At 41.6% G+C, this 23,410-nt stretch overlaps 2 protein-coding genes across 2 annotated transcripts in view; one reads left to right on the forward strand and one right to left on the reverse strand.

Annotated features, from left to right (window-relative positions):
* The window catches only part of spg11 (SPG11 vesicle trafficking associated, spatacsin), a 143,179-nt gene extending 131,082 nt beyond the window's left edge, over positions 1-12,097 (forward strand). Inside the window, exons 38-40 of the mRNA XM_059639165.1 lie at positions 4,946-5,101; positions 9,404-9,555; positions 10,862-12,097. Of these exons, the coding sequence (XP_059495148.1) occupies positions 4,946-5,101; positions 9,404-9,555; positions 10,862-11,042 (489 nt within the window). The 3' untranslated portion in view covers positions 11,043-12,097. The remainder of the gene's footprint in view (positions 1-4,945; positions 5,102-9,403; positions 9,556-10,861) is intronic.
* Positions 12,098-12,389: 292 nt separating this feature from the next.
* LOC125467371 (eukaryotic translation initiation factor 3 subunit J) overlaps positions 12,390-23,410 on the reverse strand; it is a 38,172-nt gene continuing 27,151 nt past the window's right edge. Inside the window, exons 6-8 of the mRNA XM_048563110.1 lie at positions 21,636-21,800; positions 20,301-20,374; positions 12,390-14,615 (exon numbers count right to left, since the gene is read on the reverse strand). Coding sequence (XP_048419067.1) covers positions 14,499-14,615; positions 20,301-20,374; positions 21,636-21,800 — 356 coding nt within the window. The 3' untranslated portion in view covers positions 12,390-14,498. The remainder of the gene's footprint in view (positions 14,616-20,300; positions 20,375-21,635; positions 21,801-23,410) is intronic.

Raw genomic sequence — 23,410 nt, forward strand, 5'->3', positions numbered from 1 at the left:
TAGTCCTAATAAAGAAAAATATGTGGTCTCTTAGAAGTCAGGGTAAGATAGCTGTGCAGGTTTACTGCTCAGGCTTTCACTTCCTACTTCACTTTGTGTCTCTTCCTCCTTTTTTTCAGATGTACTGTTGTTTTGATACGTTTTTCCCCTAAAGTTCCAAAACAATACAACAGCTTATAAAGCAGTAAGTACTCTTCCTAGTATTTGAGGCAATCAGCTCCAACAATGAAAATACCTCAAAAAAAAGGAGCAGCTCCTAGAGCTCCAATTCTTTTCCATCCTCTGTCTTGGAATACCAGACAGTATGTTCTTGTTAGGGTGAACGGTAAGGCTGGTAAATGTAGGGAATGCTGGATGGTGAAATTGAGGCTTTGATTAAGAAAAAGAAGGAAGCATATGTCAGGTGTAGGCAGCAAGGATTGATTTGGATCCCTAGAGGAGTACAAGGGCAGTAGGAGTACACTGAAGATATCAGGGATATCAGGAGGGCAAAAAGGGGACATGAAATAGCTTTGGCAGATAGGTTTATGGAAAATACAAAGGGATTCTACAAAAATTAAGGATAAAAGGGTAACTAGGGAGAGAATGTGGCCCCTTTAAAGATCAGCAAGGTCCCCTACGTGTGGAACTGCAGGAGAAATGGGAGATAACTAAACGTGTATTTTGCATCAGTGTTCACTGGAGAAGGATATGGAAGATAGGGAATGTGGGGAAATAAATGGTGACATTTTGAAGAATGTCCATAATACAGAGGTGGTGGTGCTGGACATCTTAAAATGCATAAAAATAGATAATTTCCCCAGGACCTGGTCAGCTGTACCCTAGAACCCTGGGAAGCTAGGGAAGTGATTGCTGGGCCCCTTGCTGAGATATCTGTATCATCAAAAGACACAGGTGAGGTGCCAGAAGACTGGAGTTTGGCTAACGTAATGTCACTGTTTGTTTGAGAAAGGTGGTAAGGAAAAGCCAGGGAACTATAGACTGGTGACCCATCGGCGCTGGGCAAGTTGTTGTAAAGGTTCCTGAGAAACAGGATTTACGTGTATTTGGAAAAGCCAGGACTGATTTAGGGATAGTCAACATTGGTTTGTGCATGGGAAATCTTGTCTCAGTAACTTGATTGAGCTTTTTGAAGAAGTAACAAACGATTAAGGGCAGAGTGGTTGACATGACCTATATGACCTTTAGTAAGGTGTTCCATAAGGTTCCTCACGCTAGGCTAGTTAGCGAGGTTAGATCACACGGAATACAGGGAGAGCTAGCCGCTTGGATGCAGACCTGGCTCAAAGGTAGGAGACAGGATGGTGTTGGAAGGTTGTTTTTCAGACTGTAGGCTTGTGACCAGCAGTGTGCCATAAGGATTAGTGCTGAGTTCACTGCTTTTTGTCCTTTTTATATAAATGATTTGGATGGTGGTATGGTTAGTAAGTTTGTAGATGATAACAAAATTAGAAGTGAATTGGACAGCGAAGAAGGTTACCTCAGAGTACAACGGGATGAGCCACTGGGCCGAGGAGTGGCAGATGGAGTTTAAATTAGATAAATGTGAGGTGCTGCATTTGGGAAATGCAAGTCAGGGCAGGACTTATACAGTAAATGGGAAGGTCCTGGGGAGTGCTGCTGAACAAAGAGACCTTGGAGTGCAAGTACATTGTTCCTTGAAAGTGGAGTTGCAGGTCGATAGGATGGTGAAGAAGGCGTTTGGGACGCTTGCCTTTATTCATCAATGCATTGAGAATAGGAGTTGGGAGGCCGTGTTGCAGCTGTACAAGACATTGGTTAGACCACTTTTGGAAATCTGCATTCAATTTTGGAAGGATGTTGTACAACTTGAAAGATTTCAGAAAAGATGGATACAAGGATATTGCTGGGGTTGGACGATTTGAGCTATAGGGAGAGGCTGAATAGGCTGGGGCTATTTTCCTCAGACTGTGGGAGGCTGAGGGCTGATCTTAGAGGTTTGTAAAATCATGAGGGGCGTAGATAGGGTGGATAGTCAAGGTCTTTCCCTAGGGTAGCAGAGTCCAAAACTAGAGGGCATAGGTACACGGTGAGAAGGAAAAGATTTAAAAGGGATGTAAGAGGTAAGTTTTTCATGCAGAGGGTGGTGCATGTATGGAACAAGCTGTCAGGGGTGGTGGTGGAGGCTAGTACAATTACAACATGTAAAAGGCACCTGGATGGGTACATTCATAGGAAGGGTTTAGAGGGATATGGGCCAAATGCTGGCAAATAGACCTAGATTAATTTAGGCAATCTGATCGGTGTGGACGAGTTGGGTAGAAGGGTTTGTTTCCATGCTGTACATCTCTGACTCGAAGTGTGGCATCTCTTGTTTCTGTTTTCTCCTTTTGGTGTGAGATAAACTTTGGCAGCCTGTTGTGAATATATTCCGTGTCTGACCACTGTGGTAAACCAAGTACAAAAATGGGACTTGGGGTTGATTTAAGCCAGATTTTACCTTGGGATCAGAATTGTACAGAATTACCTTCACCTGTAACCATAACAATCTTAATATATGATCTTAAGATCCATGCCTCAGAAATAAAATCATTAATTCTTACTGTACTTGGTAGACTCAAACTTGTCAATTTAACCTCTAACTGCGTCATCCTGTTTCTCCAGAAATTGTCACCTAACTTAGCGTAAGCCTGTAACTATCATAGGAAATTATACAATGAGATTTAATTTAGATATTTTGAAAGCAAGCAGCCCATGTAATTGTCGTATTTGATAATCTTCAGACTTGTTTCTGTTTGAACTCACTGAAGAGGCAAGTGACATTAACTCTGACATTTGAAGCGATTGTTAAAGTGCATTTCAGTCTTGAATCCTGTATACTTCTTGAATCACTTATCACTGAGAAACAGACTTGTTAAATTATCCTTCTGATCAGTATCTCTTAACTTCCTGAATTAAAGACAAATCTCTGGTTTCTCACTGTGTTCAAGGCAATAGAAGCTACAAGCTAGAAATACTGGAAAGAAGTAATGAGACGCTGGAGATAAGTGTGGAGCCAGAGGAGCACAGTGGGCTAGGCAGCATCAGAAGAGCAGGAAAACTGACCTTTTGGGTCAGGACCCGTTTCTGAAGAAGGGTCCCGACCTGAAATGTCAACTTTCCTGCTCCTCTGAAGCTGCCTGGCCTGCTTTGTTCCTGTAGCTCCACACTGTGTTCTCTCTGACTCCAGCATTGGTAGGTGTTACTATCTCTGAGTGAGTTACAAGACCTTGGAACACTGTTTGTGATCTCAGGGCATTTTCAAAGTGCTGCACAGAGCCACCTTAAGTACTGGAGTGCTGTTGTACTGTAGGTGTTGATCAAAGGATGAAATGATAAGTTGGCCAAAAAAATGGGGAGGGACTCCTCTGCTCCTCTTTGAGTTAACACTGGAATGTTTTACTGTCTGCAGAGATGTGAGATAGAACATTGACTTAACATTTCAGTGAAAATACACAGAACCTCAAATGTCACACTGGGCTTGGAGGTTGCCCATTGCAAATACTTTGGTTTTGTTCAGAGTGCAGAAATAAGGCGTTAAATGCTTAAACCCTCACGCTGATTTTCCAATGGGCACTTTGATCAAAGTTTCAAACTACACACTGAGTGATATTATTCCATCAGAGATAACCTGCGATGGAGGTGCATAAAAATGCTAGTTGGTTTAACAGTCTAGTTTTCTGTCTGCATGGTGAAATTGCAGATCATTTGGGTAGTTGATGGAATTGAAACTGTTTCAGCTGCTTCCATTTTCGTGATATTGTCTTTGTTTCCATCTCTTGAAAACATTGTTCTAAAAATACCTTTAATGCCAGCCATCAGATTGGAGACTTTTGTTTATCTGTTAAGCTGTGATGCTCAGCAATATTGTTCATTTCATGGAAGGCATGTACAAGGAATTTCTAACTACAGATGGTCATAACAGATCTCTTTCTCTAGAGTTATGGTGGGAGATTAGGATATCTCTGTGTGGAAATTCTCCAGCTAAAGTTTTAAATGCTCTCCACTGAAACCCCATGTCCCCTTGCTGGCTGGAAACAGCTTGTCTATGTGAATAAAACCGCATCTTGTACACTCAACATCATTTCAAAAGCAGATGGCTCATTAGGAGACAAAGCAACAGTATTGTACTCCAGGTTCACATGGATTAAAGCAGCAATTTATGGATCATTGGCTGTGGTTACCCAGATTTATAATTTATTTTGTTTACTATTGCATCAGCCTTAAAAGGGTGACGTGTTTCATCAAATCAATGACTGCAAGCTTCAGGTCTCCTTTTGCTGAAAACGACAAGTGTTGTTAAACCAGTGCTTTGTGATCCTTTGGTTCCTGACACAACCTTTGTATGTTGTCCTTAGGCTTTACAGTGGGTTTTCCTTCGTTAAACCCAACGTCCTCCTTTTAAGTTGCTGTTTAGATGTCTGCCTTTTCTCCCCACTGTCTGTTCTGTGTTTAGGGAAATTCCTTTTTTTTGTGTTTTTGTAGTGATGATTTGAATATGCTACAGGCAAGATTGATAGAAAAAGACAAGTTAGTAACTTTAAAATGAAATTTGAGGATCTTGTTGAGTCTATCAGTGATCTGGAGCGTGGTATATGGCACTGTTAAGTAAACACCAGTGGGACTGGGTTAGTGTTCTCCCAGCCACCCTGTTCCAGCTTACTCCATGCATGGAGCCAGCTTGTAGATTATTGGAAATGTGGGTCCAGCTACTGAAGTGATCACTTGCACTGTAAAGTGTTCAAATCAAACCATAATTGGCTGCTAACAACTCTGTTTAAAAAATACAATGGCTTGTAGCTTGGCAGAACAAGATTAAATTGTTGAGCATGACGGTGTCTAATAAGGCAGGATTTCTGAAGCTAAGTAATACCTAGTTTATGGGTTTAAAGTACTGAATTTGAGAATTTTAAACAGCTCTCGGATGCCTTCTTCCTCTTCCCAGGACTCATGTATCCGACGTGCCTCTCAATGTGTGAAACTGGCCAAACTGGTCACTTTGCAGCTCCATCTCCTAAACAACAGCCAGGACGTGCAATTAATCAATCTCCAGAGAAATGATCTGATGCCACGTATTCTCTCCTTGCCGAGGTTCTATCAGGTACTTTGAATGAATTGATCCATTGAACATTTAAAAATAATCTAAATCGAGGTTTCTCGCTTCATTTGCAAATCTGGTAAAGCTGTTCTCTGAACTTATCATCGGAGAGTTTTTTTGATTATTTTTTAAAAAATCATACCTTTCCCTTCACATTAGCATTAGATTTCATTAAAGTTAGGGCCCAGATTGGAATTTGACTCTCCTGATGTTTTGAATTTCAGATCTTCAGATAATTCATACTGTAAGCTTGTTGGTTCTAGAACCTGAGTAAAGCAATAGGCTAACATACCAGCTATTGAAACGCTTCAAACTCACCATAATCTAATGAATTGTAATCTCATTTCTCAACATCAAACTATGCCAGATCTATGTCCTTCTCAAAACAACAAGCTTTGTTGGAAGTGGGAAGTCGAAATGGTGTACAGGTGCAAAGGAACATGCAAGTCAAGTCCCTACTAAGACCCGGGGTTCATGGCACATTGGATGCATTGTGAGAAAATATCACTTGGACCTTATTTTGCATGCACTTCCCTCTTTTCCCCCACAAAAGAGAGTGCTATTTATTTTTGCTTATGGAAAAATTTTGCAGAGATTGGGCCAGAAGAGGCAGAGTTTTCAGCTGATTCAGTTCAGTAGTTCTAGCAGAGATGCTAACCTCTCCCCTTCCCTCCCACCTCCCACCTTCCTGACATTCTGCCACAGAACTAACAGACACTCAGCTAATGCCACAGTGGGTTTGGTAGCAGAGAATGACAAAAGGCAACAGAACCAAAATAAAAAAAACATGCTTGCATCAATGGGACAGTGTGATGAAGGTGCAGGAACTAATGGAATAGAATAGAGTCTGACCAGGAGGCTGTATATGAGGAAGTGTAGCCCTGGTACTTGTGGGAGTCAGTGGGTTTATCACAAATATTCATAGACAGTCCTTGCCCAAAAGCATAAGGAAAAAATGAAAGAAGGAAGGGGAAGTGTCAATGATGGACCATGTCCAGATGAGAGAACTGTGGAAATTGGAAGGAAAGATGATAGCTTTTCAGAAGGAACAGGAAATGGCACCAATACAGTGAAATGAGGGCTTGAAAAAAAAGAATGGTGAGACTGAACCAGGAATAAGAACAGCCAACAAAATGACTAGGAAAGCATGCAGGTACCCACAGCAACATCTTTTTTTGTTTGGAAGAAATGAGGAAATCATAGAATCCCTACAGTGTGGAAACAGGCCCTTTGGCCCAACAAGTCCACACCAAACTCTCACCCATCTAGGTTCCATGTCCCTGAACACTAGGGGCTTTAGCATGGCTGATCCACCTAGCATGCACGTCTTTGGACTGTGGGAGGAAACCAGAGCACCTGGAGGAAATCCACGCAAACACGGGAAGAATGTGCAAACACACAGGCAGTCACCCGAGGCTGGAATCGAACCCTAGTGCTGTGAGGCAGCAGTGCTAACCACTGAGCCACCGTGCCACCCCGCCACCCCAAAACGTGCGTACATCAATGGGACAGTGTGATGGAGGTGCAGGAACTAATGGATTGGAATACAGTCTGAACAGGAGGCCGCTATGCTTTATTGTTATTGTCCCTCCTCAGTTGAGGATTCCCTACCAGCATCATTGGCAGACCCTAAATCCTGTCTGATCTATTTCTTGCTGCAGTTCTGTTCTGTGTTTCCATTACCTCGTGCATCCACATGAGGCCTCCCATTGCCCTCAGCAAAAGAAATCCAAAGAACTACAGATGTTGGAGTCCAGAACCACAAACAGAAATTGCTGGAAAGACTTAGTAAATCTGGAAGCATCTGTGCAGAGAAAGCAGAGTTAACTGTTATTCATAGTTGAGTTCTGAACAGGTACTGCCGGGTCTGCTGAGTTTGTCCAACAATTTTTGTTTTATCTCGCTTCCCAACTCATTATCCTCCATTCAGAATCATCCTCTTGTCATTTCTGCCTTAAGCTTGATGCCACCACCAGACAATCCACTAACCATTTGAAAGGACCATACCCTCACAAGATGTTGGTCCACTTCTCAATCACCCTGACACACTCTCCTCCCTTTTACTTTGTACCCTTTTTGTGCAAAATGTTTTATCACCTTGGTTCTCACTGTGTGCACAAACATGAACCCAGGCTTTGGTTGCAGTTTTAACTCCCCACCACGCTCTCGTCCATATATTTCTGCTCTTGTTATAGTCATATAACACAGACTGTATGACTCTATATAACAACTCTCAGGCCCTTCCACCCAGGCACCTAGGCTTCCTAAACTGAACTAGTCCCATTTGACTCATATCCCTCTGATCCTCCTATTCATGTACATGTCCAAATGTCTTTTAAATGTCATAATTGTGCCCATCTCAACCACTTCCTCTGGCAGCTCATTTCATAAAAAGTTTCCCTTCAGGTCCTTTTTTTAAATCTTTTCCCTCCTAACCTAAAAAAAAATCCTCTGGTTTTGGACTCCCCTAATCTGAGAGAAAACAAAAGCCTTGGTTATTCACTTTACCTATGCCCCTCATAATTTTATAGACATCTATATAAAATCACCCTCCAGTCTCGCTGACATCCTTTGTGTTCTTTCCGATTATTGTATGCAGTTTTCCAGGTGTGGTCTTAACGTCTTGTACAGCTGCAACATGACATCCCAGCTCTGCACTCTAAATGCACTGACCGATGAAGGCAAGCTTGCTAAATGTCCACCCTATCTTCCAGTGATGTCACTTCAAGGAACTAATTCCTGTAGCCCTAGGACTCTGCTAGAACTCTGGAGATTGTTGTCAAACAAAGTGTCCTGCCCAAGTTTGTTTTACCAAAATGTAACACCTTGCAATTATCTGAATTAAATGCCATCTGTCATTTCTCAGCCCACTGGCCCAGATGATCAAGATCCGGTTGTAATCTTAGATAACATTCCTGACTGTCCACTACACCAATTTTTATTGTCGTGCACAAACTTACTTATCATTGCCGCCCATGTTTGCATCCGAATCATTTATGTAAACAATGAAGAACTCAGGACCCAGCACCGATCCTTGTGGTACACAGCTGATTTCAGGCCTCCAGTCTGAAAAACAACCCTCTGCCACCGCACTGTCTCCTACTGTCAAGCCAATTTTTATCCACTTGATCTAATCTTACCAACCAGTTTACCATGCAGTACCTTGATCTGCTGCAGTATTCCAGTAGACTTCAATACAAGCTTGAGATTCTTCTCGTAGAATCCCTAGTGTAGAGACAGTACTGTCTATTGGGTCTGCACTGACCCTCCAAAGAGCATCCCACCTAGTCCTTCCCGCACCCCGATAATCCTGCATTTCCCATGGCTAATTTCCTAGACTACACATCCCTGGACACTGAGTAATTTAATATGGCCAATCCCACCCAACATTCACATCCTCAGACTGAGAGAGGAAACACAGGCATCTAAAGGAAATCCATACAGACACGGTGATAACGTGCAAACTGCACAGTTGCCTGAGGGTGGAACTGAACCCAGGTCCCTGGCAATGAGAGGCAGCAGGGCTAAGCACTGAGCCACTCTGCCACCTTGAGTAGGCCCTGCCCTCATCATAGACTCTTTACATCAACCCTATCTATCCCTTTAGTTATTTTCCAAATTTTGATGCAATCAATCATTCTGCAATACTGTTGAGAATACAGGCCCAGTTTGCCCAATCATTTTTCACAGGACAGTCTCACCATCAAGTCTGGTGAACTGCCCTCTCTATGCCAATACCTTTCCTGAGATAAGACCAAAACTGCATCCACTACTCCGGGTTTGTCTAATTTTCCAGTAACAAGAGATATCCTGTAGGAGTGTAGTTATAGGGTTAAAGGTACTGCTTCCTGTTCTATTTGATTCACTAAAGAGAATAATCTCTTCAGTTTATTAAATACATTACCTTTTGTGCTTCCTATAACAAGTAGTGTATTATCTTCCAGCAAATTTGAGACTTCACCATTTGATTGTGTAGTTCTGTTTTATTGCAGTTTATCTTGATTATAAGCAAAAATGTGTAGCCTGGGATAGAATTCCCAGAGCAAACAGTGATTCCTTTTCCTGCTTTTCAGGAGAGCAAATTCATTCCATTTGAAAAGACAGATTAGCCACTCTACACAGGTGAAATTATTTTATTTCATTTGAAAATTACACCAACAATGATAGGAGCACTTGAGGTTGTCCCGTGTGCAAGTCTGAAGTCATTTTTAATAAGTTAGTTGGATACAGCAGATTTATTGATAAATGTTTTCATTCAACTCGTGAAAGTGAAATTGTCAAATCTCTTCTCTTCCTTTGTTGTAGGCTGCCATAGTTGCAGAGGCATATGACTTTGTACCGGATTGGGCTGAAGTGCTATATGAACATGTAATAATTCGTGGCGAGTTTTCCTACCTGGAGGAGTTTAAGCAACAGCACCCCCTGCAACACAGTCTGTTTGAAGAGATTTCGAACAAGTGAGTACGGCCTTGCAGCTCCTGCTCGACTTCACTGTATGAAATATCTCTATTGCCTTGGAAGTGCTTAGTGTTGTTTTTGAATTTCCGTATTCAGTAAACTGAATAGGTGAACCTCTCACCGATTAATTTTCTGCAACTTTTGAGAATATGATGGAACTGTCATTGGAGTGTTCATCTAACAATTAGGTAGGATGGGTGAGAGACAAAAACGTGGGGTGGAGATATGGCAAGTTACATTCATGCCACAAATACCAGGAAGAGACAATTTAGCCATCTTGCCTTGACAGCAAATGGTGTTACCATCATAGAATTCTCCCACAATCAACATTCTTGGAGTTACCATTGACTAAAATCTTAACCAGACTTGCCATATAAATACAGTTGATTCAGCCTCCAGTAAATAACCCACCTGGTGTCTCCCCAAAGCCTGTCCACTATCTGCAAGGCACAAGAAGCTTGATGCCATCCAGGACAAGGTAGCCCACTTAACTGGCATCACATCCATTCCCTCCACCATCAACACTCAGCAGCAGTGCTATCTACAATGCACAAACTTACCAAAGATCCTCAAGTAGAACTTTCCAAACCATGGCCACTTCCATCGAGAAGGCTATATATAAACACAGGAACATCCCACCTCCAAGTTACCCTCCAAATCACTCGTCATCCTGACTTAGAAAAATGTTGTTGTTCCTTTATTGTCGCTGGGTCAAAATCCTGGGAGTCCATTCCCAGCAGCATTGTGGGTATACCTCCATCACACCACCTTCTCTAGGGCAACAAGGAACAGGCAATAAATTATCAGCCAGTGATGCTCACATTCTATAAGCGAGTCAGAAAAAGCTCCAAAATGGGGATGGCAAGGAATAAGAAAAGAACTAATTTTTTCTCAGAAGAGGTGGTTAATGAAACAAATACAAGGTGTTTTCTTGCACCCAGTACTGATGCAGCACAGTTAAACATGGGGCCACTGCCACAAGAAACTTCATTTCCAGTATAATGTTGAAATAACTGTGTTGGTTAACTTGGTCTGTGCAGGTCATAGAAATGCCAATGATCAAGGGTGTTGTTTTGACTCGTCATTAAAAGGAGTCAGTGTCTTAGAAGCCATATTATTTAGTACTTTGAAATTGGTTTCTAAGCTTCTATGTCAAGGTCATGTGGTATGACTGATTAATCAGTCTCCAAAAATACACAATATGTGACAGTGCTTCAGGGATATGGGGAAATAAGTTGAAAGATGGACTGAATTGCAGACATGGAAGTTATCATGCTTATTTTTTCTCTCTCAAAAAATTTCCAGGTTTAAACAACACAAGGGAGATGCTGCAGCAAGTCAGAACTTGAAGAGGTTACTGCAGTACTGTGAGAATATTTATCTGGTTTACAAACTGGCTTATGAACATAACTTCACTGATGTAGCAAATAAGCTCCTTAAAGAACCTCAGACAAGTTGCTATCTGAATGACATGATTGCCAGTTAGGTACTGGTACTCAGTTTCCAGAGTGGTAAACTTTTTAAAATGTCATCTAAACAAATGTTATACATTTTGTTAAAAAGTGTAAATAGTTTGTACAATCTAATTTTTTGAAATGTTCCTGAAAAGCAATAAACAATGCATGCTAAAAATAATTCCCTCTGCTGAATATCTAGAATGCTCAGCCTTTTGTGGATGGAAGGATGTCGACCATGAATACAGAGTCTACTTGCAACAAACATTTTCCATCACAGCCATAGACTGTTACCACTTCTGTCAACCCGACTAGGCTTCAGAAGTCTGAAGCACAAAAGGACTTGAGTCCTAGGTCAGGGTTCTCTCACGGTTTCCAGAGGAGGTTTACAAGAATGATCCTGATGAAGGGCTTGTTATTGTGAGGAGCAGTTGAAGACTCTGGGTCTGAGGGAGTGGGGCGGGTGCAGAATATAAATGGCCATATCAGAATACTGAACAGCCAGGATACAGTGGGCACGATAAACGTGCTTCCACAAGTAGGAGAAACCAGTACCCAAAGCACAGCTGAGTGAGGGTGGTGAATCTGTGGAATGACTGCCATGGAATGCTGGAGGCCAAGTCATTGATAGGTTCTTGATTCATAAAGGAGATCAAGGGTTACTAGGAGCAGGCAGGAGAACGGGGTTGAGAAACACAGCCATAATCAAATGGTGGAGCTGACAATGGCCCATTTCTGCTCCTATTTTAGAATTCTGCAAGTGTAAATTTAGACTAACAAAGTAGTTTTAAATTGGCTTCCATGAATGATTCTGAAATTCTGCAGAATGCTCACTGCTGAGACAACTATGTACTGAATGACAAAGGCAGATGAGATTCCTAGGGGTTTAAGAAAACCTCTTCTCTTGCCAGGATTAATTAATGAATTATTCTATACTATCTTTGAATTTTGTGATTATTACTGATCTATGGGTAGTACCAAATGGTCTGCAGCATTCAGGATGATGCTTGTTCAAAACCACAACACGATGGCTAATAAACATGGTTACTTTTAAAACAGCTTGTACAACACACGGCTTATGGTGTCATCAATGGAATGAGATGATGCAAGTCGAACATCAAGACTGCTTGCATTGTTAAATTCAGCCTCAGCAACACCATCTAAATTTGCTGTTTTTTCACACAAATTTATTTTCAGTAAGTGTGCAAAATCAAAGGTGATGACATCAGTTAGGGCCCTATTATTTGCATTTAAACCACATGTGAATAGTGGCAATTTTCAAATCAAGCTTAATTTGGGGGGGGGGGGGGGGGGGGGAGAAACATGTGGGTCTGCACACAGACTGTTATGTATTGGAGGAAAGACAATGCAGAAAACAATGACATTATATTCATTTATTGTCCTAAAACATGACAAGTGTCCAATTATGTTTCCATTAATAAGCTTTCCCAACTAATAGATGAGACGTAAAAATAAGTTACCCATCTATTATATAAATTGTCCTTTTTTGCAGACATGAGAAATTGTTTTGTATAATAAATAGGAATTTACTGGGCAAGGGGAGGAGATATATATATATTTAATACAAGAACTATTCCCATTACCTTTTGTGCTCACAAGACTGCGGAGTGCCACTACACAATGCAACAGGATGGCAAAAATAATGGACATGTCCAAGGAATTTCACTGGGTTGCAACCACACCTCATGATCAATGTAGAATCTGTGTAAAGTGCAGCATTTACCGAACGGATCCCTACCTATGTACACTTAACCATTTACAAAGGATTGTCCTGAAGTAAAAAGCACATCTTTAACTGTGTTCAGGAAATGTTTTTGAACTAAACTCCTAACCTACCAACCCAACCAAGAAAGTGGTAAGTAAAAAAAGGCCACAGATTCCCAAAAACATTCTGCACTTAAGTTTCATTAGTGCAAGTCATTGCCCCCAGATAGGAGAAAATAATCAGTTGTTCTCCCCCTCCATTAGCAACATTGATTCAAAGAGCCTCTATCTTTCCCATCCAATACTTTCAACAAAAAAAAAATCACTGTTTAACTTTAACTTTAAATTGCTGATGTGACCATTAAATGGAGTGCATTCATCCATTATGAACATTGAGCAGGCTCAGTACGTTTTCCCCTCTTTGGCTGCTGTTAGCAACTTTGAATGTGATCCTGTTAATAAGTAGCAACAGCTGTCCCTCAGGTAGTCACCCTTCTTCAGCCAAGGCAGGAGGTGTTTGGGGGGGCAGCTAACACCATGGGATTCTATCTGCACCAACCATCCACGTGTATGAATGTAAGCGAGAAAGCCAACAGTGGGATTGTCGAGAGCCCTACTTTGTAGGGTTTCCTGCAGCCTCAAATTATGCCAAAGTGCCTTACTGATCAAAGCATTCCTGATATACTGAGGAGGAAACACGGCTGCCAATCTCTGCACAGCAAGATCCCACACAGGTGTGTTTGTGATGTTGGGTGAAGGTTGAGTGTGGAGGAGAACATTTGTGCTGTTTGAATGACATGTCCTTATTGTTATATCCACCCAAGAGTAGGTGGACTTCAATCAGGATCTCAGCAAAAAGATAACTTGTGTACAGATTCAAGGATCTACCCAGAACTGAGCCATATCAATGCTGTCTTCACTGGAGTCTTGATCAAACCTCGACAACAGCCACTGATCACGAACTCCTTAAGCTCAAACTTAAGGAAGCAGTTCACTATTCAAAACAGTGACACGCAGGGACTGCCTCTCCTTTCGCTCACTACCTTTAAACCATGGCACTTTTAATGAACTATGTTTAAATCAGCTAACTGCATTTGGAATTTGATTTTAAGGTGGGGGAGGGAAGAGAATAAAGCGAAAAAGCTTTCAGGCTCCTCCCCTGGTGCGGTCACAAACATGAACAAATGACACAGGAAAGTCACATGCCCAGTACTCTGTTGTCCCAATTCTGGGGCTGTGAATATTGATAATGTGTTTTTTTTTAAGGCAGACTGACCCAGCAACCAAAAGCACAACATCAGCACGAAATCAGGATCTCTAATTAGTCCATTTTAGTTTCCAAAGGAAAAAGCAGGCAATATTCAAGAAATTTTAAAAATAGTAATCTTACTTTGCAATTCTACAGTATCACAATAAACGTGATATTACATCAGCTCAGGTCAGAATCTAGATGCTGAGGCATGGACACTGCAAGAATTCATATTTTTTCAAATATATATTGCTCACTTCCTGAACTCAGCCTGCAACACACCTCCCCAACCCCCTCCCAAATCCATGCAGGTGCTTTGTCCACATAGTGCTAAAGTATTGTCACTGACACATAATATATAATTATGGTACCAGTAACAAAATTTTGTTGTTATCATTGGCATCTGGAGTCCTAGCTGTTTCCATAACAATAGAAGGCTCTGTGCAGCTCAAGAAGAAACCAGGTGGTTGTCTGCAAAAAACATGCTGGAAGAAGCCTGGGCGACAGAACATAATCACATGAAGTCATCATAATCTTGCGTGTAACCATAGTCATCAAGATCATCTTTCAGATTTGCTTTAAATCCACCTGCAAGCACTGGGGCCTTTTTCTTCTTTTTGCCTTTGCTTTGCTAAAAAGTCAAAAAAATTAAAAGTCAGAAGTCTGTTCACAACCAAAACATTCAGAACAACTTTCGCTAAAACTACTAAACTGACCCAAGATACTTCACAATAGGACAAAAATCAAGACAGTGTCAAAAGCTGGCCAAGTACTTGGTCAGAGAGAAATTTTAAAGAGCATCTACAAAGGAGGAGGGAAGTGTGGCAAGAGGAAAGGATTAAAGGGAGTGAATTCCAGCTGATGGCAAGGCTGAGAATGATTAGGCAATTAAACACGAGTGTTGGAAGTTTAGAAACTGTTCCCAAAGACTTGCAGGGCTGGCCAAGGTTATTGAGTAATTTTTTTTGGTTTTTGGTTGGGGGTTGGGGGTGGGGGGTGGGGGTGGGGGGTGGGGGGTGGGGGTGGGGGGTGGGGTGTGGGGGGGGTGGTGGGGGGGGTGGGGGGGTGGGGGGTGGTGGGGGGGGGGGGGGCACACCAGAGTAGTTATTTCACTGGAAAAAATGAGAACTTTAAGTAAAGTTCTGTTCAACCAGGAGCCAACGGCAGTGAGTGAGTACATCAATTCTGTCTCTGGGTGAACAGGACTTGGTGTTAACAGATTAATTTGAATTAATACACTTTATGATGTCCCTGTCTGAAGACAATTCCAATGGAAGAATGCCTGCAACATGATTGAAGGAGGTATTCTGATAAGCAAATTCAAAACCATAAACTGTAGAGCCCCAAACAGCCAATTATTTGAGTACTCATGGCACAGTTGGTTAACAGGCCATTTATAATTGAGAAGCACAGAACAATAACACAAAATAAACAAATCAGAAAACTGTAGGGGGTGGGGAGGAACTCAGGAAGATTACTGAGAATAGCACTGAGTAAAGTATTGCAGCTTATTTATGACAAGTGCCCAGGTCCCAGCAGATGTATTCAAGGGTCTTTAAAAAAGTGGCCAGTGAGATAGTTGACACATTAGTTTCAATTTTCCCAAACTCCTTTGATTCAGTGAAGGTCCCAGTAGATCAAATAGCAAAAGTATTGTCTTTATTCAAACTGGGAGACAGCAAAGCAGGAAACTACAGGCTAAATAGCTTAACATCTATCAGGGAAAAGCCAGGATGTAAGAAGTTATCGCAGGGCACTAGGATAAGATTAAGGTAATTAGAGGTTAACAGTTTTGTGAAAGAGACATCATGTTTGACCTCCTAATTGTTTGATCCAGTGGAGTTCTTTGGGGAGGTAACATTGGCCGCAGATAAAGGGGAACCAGCAGATGTTTTGTCCTATCAGATCCCTTCTGATTATTACAAAAAAAAAGCTCATGATGTAGAAGGTATGATACTGGCAAGGACAGAAGGTTGGCTGGCTATCTGGAATTGCACTGCAGACATAAATGGGTTATTTGCAGGTTGGCAAACTGTAACAAGTGCCACAAGGATTGGTGCTGGGAACCTCAACAGTTTACAATTTATATAATTGACTTAGAAGCGCAGTGAGGATATGTCATTAACAAATTAGGCAACCAAAAATGAGCATGAAAATTAGCTTTGAAGATGGCATGAGGACATTGCACAGGAACATACATTAAATGAGTTGAAAAGATGCGGCAAACGAAGTTTATTGTGGAAAAGCGAGATTGTTCATTTTGGGAAAATGAATAAAAAATCTATTTAAATAGCAAGTGCATGCAGAAATTTGATGTGGAGGGATCTGGGTGTTCTAACACATGAATCACAAAATATTTGGATGCAGGGACAGAAAGAAATTAGGGAAGCAAATAGAATGTTATAATTTATTGTGAAGAGAACTGAATACAAAAGGAGGGTGTTACGCATCAGATATTCACAGCACTGGTAAGACTACATCATTGGTCACCATATTTAAAGTAAGGATGTAAATATGTTGGAAGCAGTTCAGAGGTTTACCAGACCAATTAGTGGGTTGTCTTATTATCAAAGGTTGGAGAGCTCGGTTTATATCAACTGAAGTTTAGAAGAGCAAGAAGTGACTTGATTTAAACAGACAATTCTGTGGAGTTATGACAAGAGTAGCTGAGGAAAAGATGTTTTCTCACATAAATGAACTAGGGTTACTGTTTTAAAATCAGGACTGCCCATTGAAAATAGGTCAGAAGACACAATACACCCAATTATAGCCCAACAGCTTTATTTGAAATCACAGAGTTTTTGGAGCGCTGCTCCTTTGTCAGGTGGAGTGAAGCCAAGTCCACAGACACAGAGATCAAAGTATCATACAAATGGCTTCAGGGGAATGTCAACAGGCTGAATAATATATCTCTGCCTGTGATCAGAAGTGTCAGATGGTGTAAGGGAAATATCAATAGCTGAAAACAAGTGAAGGGATGACCTATAATCTGATTTATTGAGGCAGAGAGATAATTACAGAAGATTAAAATGGGATATAATGCTCAACTCATCGATCACCCGTTCAGATGTGCCACAACGAAAAACCACAACAACGTCCTCAGAAGACAGACATGAGATGTGACTGATACAGTGCCCTTCGTCATTCAGGGCTTCCCCAGAGCAGAGAAACTACACCATGTTCTTGCCAGATTTCAACGTCATTGATAACAACAAGCATCTCGCCAAGATCACCCCTACGCCTCCACTTCTCGCCTTCAAATAACCGCCAAACCTTAAAACGGACCAATGTAACAAACTACCCAGCCTTCAGGGCAACATTAAGCACACCACATAACCATTCCACAGCAACCTCTGCAAGACATGCCAGATCATCGACATGGATAGTACCATCAAACGTAGGAACAGCACCCACCACGTACACAGCAGAAACTCATGTGACCCAGCCAATGCTGTCTACTTCATTCATTGCAGGCAAGGATGCCTTGGGACATGGTACACTGGCGAGACCACGCAGATGACGACAGATGAATGAACAACACAACAATCACCAGACAGGAACGCTCCCTCCCAGTTGGAGAACACGGCAGCAGTCAATGACATTCAGGCTTTGAACTTCGGGAAAGCATCCTCTAAAAGTGGTCTTTGAGATACACAACAAACGTAGAATTACCGAGCAGAAACTGATAGCTAAATTCCACAACCCTGAAGGCAGCCTCAACCATGATCTTGGGTTCATGTTGCATACTATATGTAACCCCACCATACTGTTCTTTACCTGCAACATCTTCCTTACTGTCCTGTTTTGCCACCATTATCTTGATGATTTATGTTCTCTCTATCTGAATTAGTTTGTACAATTTTGGATTACTTTGGTTCAAGCCTCAGCATGCGACTCTTATGCCTTTCATGTTATTCTAGCCATTTAGTTTTGTAATTATCTCATTGCTTCAATTAATCGGATCATAGGTCATCCCTTCACTTGTTCTTCAGCCTGACACTTTACTCACATCATCTAACACTCTTGATCACCTGCAAAGACTTATATTCAGCCTGTCGACACTCGACTCACATCATTTAGACAATCTCTTGATCTCCCTCTGCTTATAAATTCTGTGTCTGTCGGCTTCTCTTCACTCCACCTGACAAAGAAGCAGCATTACAAAAGGTTGTGATTTTAAATAAACCTGTTGGACTGTAACTCTGTGTTGAGACTTCTGGCTTTGTCCACCCCAGTCCAACGCCAGCACCTCCACATTATTTAAAATAGACACGGTGGAATTTTACTGAGGGTCATGGGTCTTTTGAATTCTCTTCCTGATAAGGTAGTGGAAGCAGAATATTTTTAAGACAAAGATGGGGAAATTCTTGTTAAACAAGAGGGCGGAAGGTTGTCAGGGCTAGGCAGGAATATAGAATTACAAGACAAAAAGACAGCCGTCTGTCTCACATGGGTTATAGAAGTGGGTTCTTGTACAAGAGACAAGGTTAATGCTGAAAGTGTCAGTGTAGCATGCAGTATTCTTGCACAGCAATTTAAATATGCATAATCTCTTGGTTCCCCATTCCTAGAGTTACCCTGGAAAATCTAGACTGTATTTGAAAAGATTAATGAGAAGATTTGCTGCCTAACAGATGCTACAACACCCCAAAGCAATTTAGACTTCACATTGGAAACGTAAATGCGGTTCACTGTTATAATTTAGAAAATATGGCAGGTAATTTGCATATAAGTGCCTGCACAAAACAATGTGATAATAACCAAATAATCTGCTCAGTGATGTTGATCGAAGTATAAACATAGGCCAGGATTTCAGGGGAAAAAACTGCATTGTTCCTCTTCTGAAAGGCCATGCAAAGGACAGAAGTGGTGACAAGATACTGATTTAAATCTTAGTCAAGATAGCACTTTCAGCTACAGAAATTCTGAAAACCTGCATTACAAGAGTCAGCTCATATCCCATTGTCAAGTGGGGAGTGTTGGTGAACAAAGAGACCTTGGAGTGCAGGTTCATAGTTCCTTGAAAGTGGAGTCACAGGTAGATAGGATGGTGAAGAAGGCATTTTATAAGCTTGCCTTTATTGATCAGTGCATTGCGTATAGGAGTTGGGAGGTCATGCTGTACACGGCACTGGTTTGGCCACTTTGGAGTCTTGTGTGCAATTCTGGTGCCCCTGCTCTCGGAAGCGTGTTGTGAAGCTAGAAAGGATACAGAAAATATTTACAAGAATGTTGTCAGGGTTGGAGGGCTTGAGCTGCAGGGAGGGGCTGATTTTGCTGGGGCTACTTTCCCTGGAGCATTGGAGGCTGAGGGGAAGTTTATAAAATGATGTGGGGCATAGATAGGGTAAATAGACAAGGTCTTTCTCGCAGGAAAGGGAAGTCCAAAACTAGAGGACACAGTTATATGGTCCGATGGATAAGCTTCAAAAGGGACCTAAGGGGCAACTTTTTCACACAGAGAATGGTGTGTAAATGGAATGAGCTGCCAGAGGAATTACTGGAGTTTAGTGGAGTCTAGTACAGTTACAGCATTTAAAAGGGATCTGGATGGGTATATGAATTGGAAAAGTTTAGAAGAATATGGGCCAAATGCTGGTAAAGGGGACTATATTTATTTAGAATATTTGGTTGGCATGGACAAGTTGGACTGAAGAATCTGTTTCCGTGCTGTACGTTTCTATGACTCTAAGTGCCTGCAACTGGACTAGAACTCACAACCACCTCCTTTACATTGAGGGAGCTACCCATTGTGCAACATGTAACTTTAGTTACTGTTTAAATTATGTTTTGTATAGACTTAACATGGGGCCTGTATTTACAGGAGTATAAAATAATGAGGCGAGGATCTCATTAAAACATGAAATTCTGACATGGGCTGGACAGACGGTATGCAGTGATGACACTTCTCCTGTCAGGGTGGGACAACGGCAGAAAGAGGAGTTAAGGTTTCACGTTACACAATCGGCCGTCAATGACTGGGACGAGGAACATCTCTTCACTTAAAGACAGGGTAAACCTGTGGAACACACTGTCACAGAATGCTGTGAAGGCCAAGCCAGTGAAACATTTCAGAAAGAAACAACAGACTTCTACAGGCCAAGAGAGTCAAGAGATATGCGGACAGCAGAGTGTGGCAGGTCAGCTATGATCATCTCAAAGAGCAGAGCAGGCTTGATGGCATGAATGGTCTGCTTCTGTTTTCAGTTTCTATACTTCCTTTACCCTTATTTGTAACAAATACAACACTTTATGATCGTGGTTACTTTCTGATGCGGGGAAGGGAGAGAGGAGGACCTCCTTGGTGCCTTCTTACCTTCTCTTGTTTCTGCTTTTCACTACACAATGTTGTCAAGGAGTTGTTCAACTTTTTCAAATCGTCAACGTCCACTGCAAGAGAGGTCACAGAGCTGAGTTCCTAAAGCTACCGCAGGCAAAAATAAACGGTAGAAAATCTATAGCAATGAACAAAAGCATTTCAACCCCACATTCAAAAATAATAGCTCAATGAAACCCAATCAGAATACACACAGCCAGAACTGCACCCCAAGCTTCAATGAGAGAAATACACTTGAACATGTCACTTCAGGGGTTTATGATTGAGATTTGATTTTGCATCTAGCCCTAGACAGGAAGAAATTCTCCAGGTTAAGCTTGTTCTGCACAGACCTGAGAGTAGCCTTAAGCTAATCCAAGCTTCAAATGAGAAATATTCCTACTCAACACCAACAACCTTGACTCTCAAATCTCTGCTGCTGATCTTTGCAAAGTCATGTTCAGTTTCTCAAGTCTAATGATGCCCCACATAGGGCTCCACTTTTTGACATCTTGGCTACATGACAATGGGTTTTTAAATAATTCAGTGGTTAATCACAAAACCAAAACAGGAGCTTTCAATAAAATCGAAAACAATTTTCAAATGCACTAACTTACTAACGGGAGCCAGAGAGTGGTACACAACAGCAAGTGCAGATTTTTTTGGTTCCAGATAATCTTGCAAACTTGCAAAATGCTGGAAGGGCAACAGAAATCTCACCAGCAAGTGAGAGTAAATTGGTGCCGATTAGCTAAATTCCCACAATATCAGCAAACATTTAGAAAGGACAACCAACAGGATGATCTGATGAGTCTTCAAGATTGTTAAAAAAAATTGTCAGATATATATGGGATCTCCAAAACTAGGTCCACAATTACAAGATATCCACTAATAAATTTAATAGAGAATTCAGGGAAAACCTCTATCCAGTTGAAGTAAACAACAGTGATGCAGTTAAGGAGTAAACAAATGGACTGAAGGAATGGGAGGTGTGTAGGAGGATGAGATGAAGAGAGTTTATGTTTCTTTACTGTTCATGGGATGATGCATCACCAGTTCAGCCTGTGTGGAGCTCACACCCTGGTACGAACAAGGCTTAATGACACATTGCTGTGCTGTCAGTAAGCTGCAACTTATCAAATTTACATTCAATCTTTTTAGATTCTGGAAACAGAGACTGTGTAATTCCACAGTTGGAAAACAAAACTCCTATTCCTGCAGGATGATGAGTAATTCAGTTAGAAGGTTCTTGAAGAGTGCTGACTGGGTCATGCTTGAGGCCAAGATGTACAAGCCATGCAAAATAATTCCCACACTCGCAACAGATCAACTTACATGAAATGCTAATATCTCGAAGCAAGGTCTCTAAAAAGTCTACATAATGCACAGACTTTTCAAATTGCGTAATCTTTTCCTTCAAAAGCTTCCCAAATTCTGTAAAGTCTTCTTTAGTGGTCGGGCACATGGAGTCGATTCCGAGCTGTGAAACATTATTCATGCCTGCAAGGTGACATTCAACAAAATTTCAATCACTTCAGATAAAAAATAATTCCTGCACCTCACTCTTGCTAAGTGGCCTCTGATTTTGTTCAGGAGACAGGAATGCAAAGTAAAACTCTGCGTGCAACCAACTTTACAGCAAAGCACAAGGAGGCAAGTTAGCTAAATATTTGTGGTTTGAACTTCTAACATGGTCACGTATACAAGAGAATAAGCATTTGTAACCACATTTTTCAGCCGAAAACGTGAGTTAAGTTTGGCTACCTGTTACATATACAGCACGGTAATCGATAAGCAACGCTGTCCATAAACATCAATAGAATAATGATCAGTTGATTTAAGTTCCCACAAGAGGGAGGATTACGATTTTAAAAAAGACATCTTCTACCAACTTCCTTTGTGTCAGACTAGGCGTTGGAGTGAGGCTGCCCAAAATCAACTGTAAGACAAAGTTGTGTTTTGCTAAGGTTGTTCTAAATCATTCATCTGTCAGTAAAGACAGCAGATTACATCAGTATGCCAAGAACACTAGAGGAGCAGCAGTGGGTCACCCGGTTCCTTGGGGCGGCTCTGCCAATTTATAAAAGATTCTGACTGATTCATCTCAATTTAACTTTGTCACCCACATCCCTAGATTCCCTTAGAACATAGAACAGTACAGCACAGAACAGGCCCTTCAGCCCACAATGTTGTGCTGACCATTGATCCTCATGTATGCACCCTCAAATTTCTGTGACCATATGCATGTCCAGCAGTCTCTTAAATGTCCCCAATGACCTTGCTTCCACAACTGCTGCTTGCAACGCATTCCATGCTCTCTCAACTCTGTGGAAAGAACCCGCCTCTGACATCCCCTCTATACTTTCCTCCAACCAGCTTAAAACTATGACCCCTCGTGATAGCCATTTCTGCCCTTGGAAATAGTCTCTGGTTATCAACTCTCTCTATGCCTCTCATTATTTTGTATACCTCAATTAGGTCCCCTCTCCTCCTCCTTTTCTGCAACGAAAAAAGTCCGAGCTCAGTCAACCTCTCTTCATAAGATAAGCCCTCCAGTCCAGGCAGCATCCCGGTAAACCTCCTCTGAACCCTCTCCAAAGCATCCACATCTTTCCTATAATAGGGCGACCAGAACTGGACGCAGTATTCCAAGTGCGGTCTAACCAAAGTTTTATAGAGCTGCAACAAGATCTCACGACTCTTAAACTCAATCCCCCTGTTAATGAAAGCCAAAAGTCCATATGCTTTCTTAACAACCCTGTCCACTTGGGTGGCCATTTTAAGGGATCTATGTATCTGCACACCAAGATCCCTCTGTTCCTCCGCACTGCCAAGAATCCTATCCTTAATCCTGTACTCAGCTTTCAAATTCAACCTTCCAAAATGCATCACCTCGCATTTATCCAGGTTGAACTCCATCTGCCACCTCTCAGCCCATCTCTGCATCTTGTCAATATCCCGCTGCAGCCTACAACAGCCCTCTATACTGTCAACGACACCTCCAACCTTTGTGTCGTCTGCAAACTTGCTGACCCATCCTTCAATCCCCTCATCCAAGTCATTAATAAAAATTACAAACAGTAGAGGCCCAAGGACAGAGCCCTGTGGAA

This window comes from Stegostoma tigrinum, chromosome 33 (genome assembly GCF_030684315.1).
Source record: "Stegostoma tigrinum isolate sSteTig4 chromosome 33, sSteTig4.hap1, whole genome shotgun sequence".
In the NCBI taxonomy this organism is placed as follows: Eukaryota; Metazoa; Chordata; class Chondrichthyes; order Orectolobiformes; family Stegostomatidae; genus Stegostoma; species Stegostoma tigrinum.